This window comes from Dipodomys ordii, unplaced genomic scaffold (assembly GCF_000151885.1).
Source record: "Dipodomys ordii isolate 6190 unplaced genomic scaffold, Dord_2.0 Scaffold20, whole genome shotgun sequence".
NCBI classification, from domain to species: Eukaryota; Metazoa; Chordata; class Mammalia; order Rodentia; family Heteromyidae; genus Dipodomys; species Dipodomys ordii.
Window position 1 is genome coordinate 9,107,449 of NW_012267236.1, and position 4,797 is coordinate 9,112,245.

At 45.0% G+C, this 4,797-nt stretch overlaps 1 protein-coding gene across 3 annotated transcripts in view; it reads left to right on the top strand.

The window, feature by feature from the left end:
* The window catches only part of Kif3c (kinesin family member 3C), a 42,439-nt gene extending 38,821 nt beyond the window's left edge, over positions 1-3,618 (top strand). The window contains exons 6-9 of one of the 3 annotated variants that reach the window (XR_001174947.1): positions 1,570-1,678; positions 1,918-2,090; positions 2,262-2,861; positions 3,010-3,618. Coding sequence is in view for 1 of the 3 variants with exons in the window: in XM_013013503.1 (XP_012868957.1) it covers positions 1,570-1,678; positions 1,918-2,090; positions 2,262-2,355 (376 nt within the window). In the remaining 2 variants the exon portion in view is untranslated. Of the gene's footprint in view, positions 1-1,569; positions 1,679-1,917; positions 2,091-2,261 lie in introns of all 3 variants that reach the window. The other 2 variants (XR_001174948.1, XM_013013503.1) reach the window with 2 other exon arrangements.
* The last annotated feature ends 1,179 nt before the right edge of the window (positions 3,619-4,797 follow it).

A 4,797-nucleotide genomic window follows, 5' to 3' on the forward strand; every position in this document is an offset into this window, starting at 1 on the left:
AAATGTACTCATTACCTTACTAGTGTAGCTGTAACCCCTCTGTACAGTATCTTTACAATAAAAAATATATTTTAAAAAAAGATTTAAAATAGGCATATAGCGGCTGGAAATGCTTGCCTAGCATGCATGAAGCCCTGCGTTCGATTCCTCAGTACCACTTCAACAGAAAAAGCTGGATATGGCACTGTGGCTTAAGTGGTAGAGTACCAGCCTTGAGCAAAAGAAGCTCAGGGACAGTGCTCAGGCCCTGAGTTCAAGCCCAGGACTAGCAAAATAATAAAAATAAAATAGGCATACAAATGGCATATTGTTTATGGATACCTACATATAAAAATCAGCATAATGCTTATCTCCAATTAACCAGTCAAAAACCAGAAGTTATACTGTGGCTCAAGTGGTAGTACACTAGCCTTGAGCACAAAGAGCTAGTGACAGCGTCCCGGCCCAATGGCAAGCCCCACAACTAACAACAACAAAAGCATAAAAGCATATGACATTGATCAGCAACAAACTTACTAGGGAGGCTGAAGCAAGAGGATTTCAATTTCCAAGCCCACAAGAAGCCATGCACCAGTGGCCAGTAGCTCACATCTACAGTCCTTAGGTACTAATGGATGAAATCTGATGATTGAGGTTCAAAGCCAGCCCAAGCAAGAAATTCCATGAGACTCTTCACTCCAGTGAGGATGTAACAATGCTGGATAGGAAATGTACTCATTACCTTACTAGTGTAGCTGTAACCCCTCTGTACAGTATCTTTACAATAAAAAATATATTTTAAAAAAAGATTTAAAATAGGCACCAAAAACATACAAGTGGAGCTGTGGCTCAAGTGGTAGAATGGTAGCTTTGGGCAAAAAAAACCCCTAAGGAACAGTACCCAGGCCCTGAGTTCAAGTCCTAGAACCAGCACAAAACAACAGCAATGCACACACTCAACTCAAGAGAAAGATTTAATTCTGAGCCAGGCACCAGTGGCTCACATCTGAAATCCTAGCTACTCAGGCTGAAATCTGAGAATTGAGGTTTGAAGCCTATTTGAGCAAGCAAGTCCTTGCTTATCTCCAATTAACCAAAATGCTAGAGGTAGAGCTGTAGCTATAGCTGTAGCTCAAATTGATAGAGCACTAGCCTTGAGCAACCTTGAACACAAAAGCTCAAAGACAGTGACCACGTACTGAGCTCAAGCCCTAGGGCTGGCACACAAAAAATCAAAAACATGGGGCTGGGAAGGTGGCTTAGTGGTAGAGCGCTTGCCTTGCATGCCTGAGGCCCTGGGTTCGATTCCTCAGCACCACATAAGCAAAAAGAAAAAAGCTGGAAGTGGCGTTGTAGCTCAAGTGGTAGAGCACTAGCCTTGAGCTGAAGAACTGAGGGACAGCGCCCAGGCCCAGAGTTCAGGCCCCACGACCAGATCAAAATAAAATAAAAATAAATCAAAAATCAAAAACATTTTAGAGCTACAGTCCACATGGCCTGTTGGCTACCTGAATGATATTTGGTTCCTCATGGTACCATTTCCATTTGTGTTGGAAGGAAATCCATTCTAATATGTTCTCTTCCCTACAGCAATAACAGCCAAATGAAGAAGCGGCCAACATCTGCAGTGGGCTACAAGAGGCCTATCAGCCAGTATGCTCGGGTTGCCATGGCAATGGGGTCTCACCCCAGATATCGGGTAAGAAGGTAGAACTGGAAAGTGATGCTCATGGCTTGTGCTTTCCTTTAAGTTCTTGTGACACCCAGTGGCCTGGCACTGGTGATTCATGCCTGTAATCCAGCTACTCAGGGTGCCAAGATCTGAGGATCATAGTTTGAAGCCAGCCCGGGCAGGAAAGATCGATTTGAGTCCTGGAAGATATGATTATTGAGGTCATTGAGATTGCTGTTTATATCTGACATGTGATTTCACTACAGGCTGAAAATATAATGTTTTTGGAGTTGGATGTGTCCCCTCCAGCTGTCTTTGAGCTGGAATTTTCTCATGATCAAGAACAAGACCCTCGTACCCTACACTTGGAGAGGCTCATGCGGTTGGACAGCTTTCTGGAAAGACCTTCCACAACTAAAGTCCGAAAGTCCAGATCCTGGTCAGTTCTACCTTAGTCCCAGTGAGGCAGGGGAGTACCATAGATTGAAGCTATAAGAGGGTGTTGACTGTACCCTCGAGGCAGTGGGGAAAGGATGGGAAAGCTCTTTGCTTTCCTGTTATCCTCAGGGCACTAACTTCCTCTTCCCCTGCCTCATCTCCACCCCTGCAGGTGCCAGAGTCCTCAGCGGCCTCCACCCTCTACCACACATGCCTCGCTGGCCTCCGCTCCTCTGCGCCCCACGACTGTGGTGGACCATGAGTGACAGACATCCCTCAGTCAGGCTGCCCATCTGACAGACTCCTAAGATGGCAGCCAACCTGGCTCATCTCATCCACCGCTTGGTGCGTGCGTGCGTGCGTGCGTGCGTGCGTGTGTGTGTGTGTGTGTGTGTGTGAGTGAAGAGGTGAGAATTGGGTAGATGATACCTCTGCCCTCTCTTCTGCGCGTCCCCTATTTAATTCATGTTATTTATTCATGGAGCTCAGTGAGTGTGGGGAGATGCCCTTGCCTGATTTGTTTGGGCCTGCCGTGGTCACTACGTATTCCCCCTTTTCTCTTGACTGGAGACCCCCAGTCAGAACTCAAGCTCCTCTTCATGTCAGCTGCCCTTGGAAGGGAAGGTGGCCAGTGCCAGAGAAGACAGTGCTTTTTCTACCCATCTCACTCCATGGTCCCCATCTTTTCCTGCCCTGATGGTACACAGCCACCACACGCTTTCTGGGACTAGGAAATTGCTGGATGTCCATTGAGGCCAAGAGGCATCCTGAGGTCAGTTGGGGGTGGGGAGGGGGCTGTGCTCTGTGAGGACAGAGCCCCAGTCTCTACTTTGTGGGCCCCAGACAACCTCTTCCAGCCTCTTGGGCTCTTTCACAAAGAACTTCAATGGCCTCATCAACGCTCTGCCCACACTTTTCAGCTTTGGCAAGAACTCATGGCTTCCCAAACTCTGCTCCCTATCCACCGACCCAACACTTGGATGGGAATTGTGAGCCAATCAGTGATTGAGTGCCACCTCTGGACCTGTAGGAAATGGAACTATGTTGAGACCATCAGGAGATTGTTATCAAGGGAAGTTCCCACTCTGGGACCCTTGACTTACATGCTTCTGAGAAGTTCCTCTGGTCAACAAGACATCAAACCAGCTTCCCATTTTTGAGATGTGGCTTCTTCCTGCTTTGATCATGCTTTCCTGCAGATGTCAGATCTCAGTTCCTAGTGGGAGGGATCAGTGTCATTCTGTCCCTGGCTAAATGAAGGTGTCAAAATTGGTTGCTTTGTTTCTCTTCATTTAGTACAGGAAATAGATAGAGGCACAGTCTATGCTGACTTTGCCAGTTACCTCTGTTTCTGTTTGGGGGACACTTTTGTTGAAAATGAATTCTCATGAAAATTGGTCCTTCTCCACCTTCCTTTGTGACAGTCCAGAATATCTGATATTGTAAATAATCAGTAAATTTCTATTTTAAAAAGCTAATTTTCATTGACTCTTTTAACATGCAAGACATTTTTCACACTTTATTATTTATTTATGTATTTATTTATGTATTTATTTATATTTTGTGCTGGTCCTAGAACTTGAATTCAGGGCCTTGGCTCCATCCCTGAACTTTTTTGCTCAAGGGTAGCACTCTACCTCTTGAGCCACAGCTCCACTTCTGGCTTTCTTAGTGCTCATTGAAGATGGAGTCTCATGTACTTTCCTGCCTAGGCTGGTTTGGAACCATGATCCTCAGATCTCAGCCTCCTTAGTAGATAAGATTATAGATGTGAGCCACCAGTGGCCCAGCCACACTTTATTTTTAAAATATCTCTGAACACATGCAGTCCCACAATTTTGCTTATAGTTACCTTATACTTGAAGCTAACTTTAAGTTAAAATTTAAATTCTACTCCACAGCCATACTAGAGTACTTCCCAATATTTTCCTGATATTCTTCTAAGAAATACATCCCTGGTTCTATGCCTGTCTTTTTTCAGGCCTGAATCTACTCTAAAGATGTTGATTAATACCTAGATTTTGTGCAAAAGAAATGCTGTAATTTATACAGTAAACATCTAATAGTGTGCTATTCAATTATAAATTAGGTGAACGATCAGGAAATTCCCTAATTATAGAGATCATAACATCAATTGTCTTGACTTACCTTTGAAATGTATTTTAGCAGAGAGGTGAAGGCATAAGTCATGTGAGCAACAGTAAGTTAGCATTTGAAATGTACTCACAGATGAAGCTGCCTGTTGTTCGGGCAAAGCATGAGGCTGAAGGATCTGCCTGAAGTTTGGTGCGTCCCATAACAGTGGGACTGTTTTCTTCCCTGCAAGAGATAACCTCCTGTTGGAACATTCGCATTCTTCTCTGAAGATGGGCTGATGTCATGCAATTGCTGTCTTTTCTGCTGTAATGGCTGGACAAGATGGATGAGCCACTCAAGGAAATCACAACTTTCATCCTAGCCCAAGAGATCATTTAGCACTGAGGATCCAGATCAGCGTTTTGGCTGTAGCTGGAACAGGAGTTGGGCAAAGAAATCCCCCAGGTGGCCTGGCATCAAGGGACCTCCATCAAGCAGCCTCTCCCACTGACCTCATTCTTATCTGTGGATAAAGCAGCACATGTCATCCCATTCATCACTTGGACACATCCACTCTGCATTGTCTGCTCACTTGTCTCACTCAGCCTTAGAGCACAATATACCCCACATCA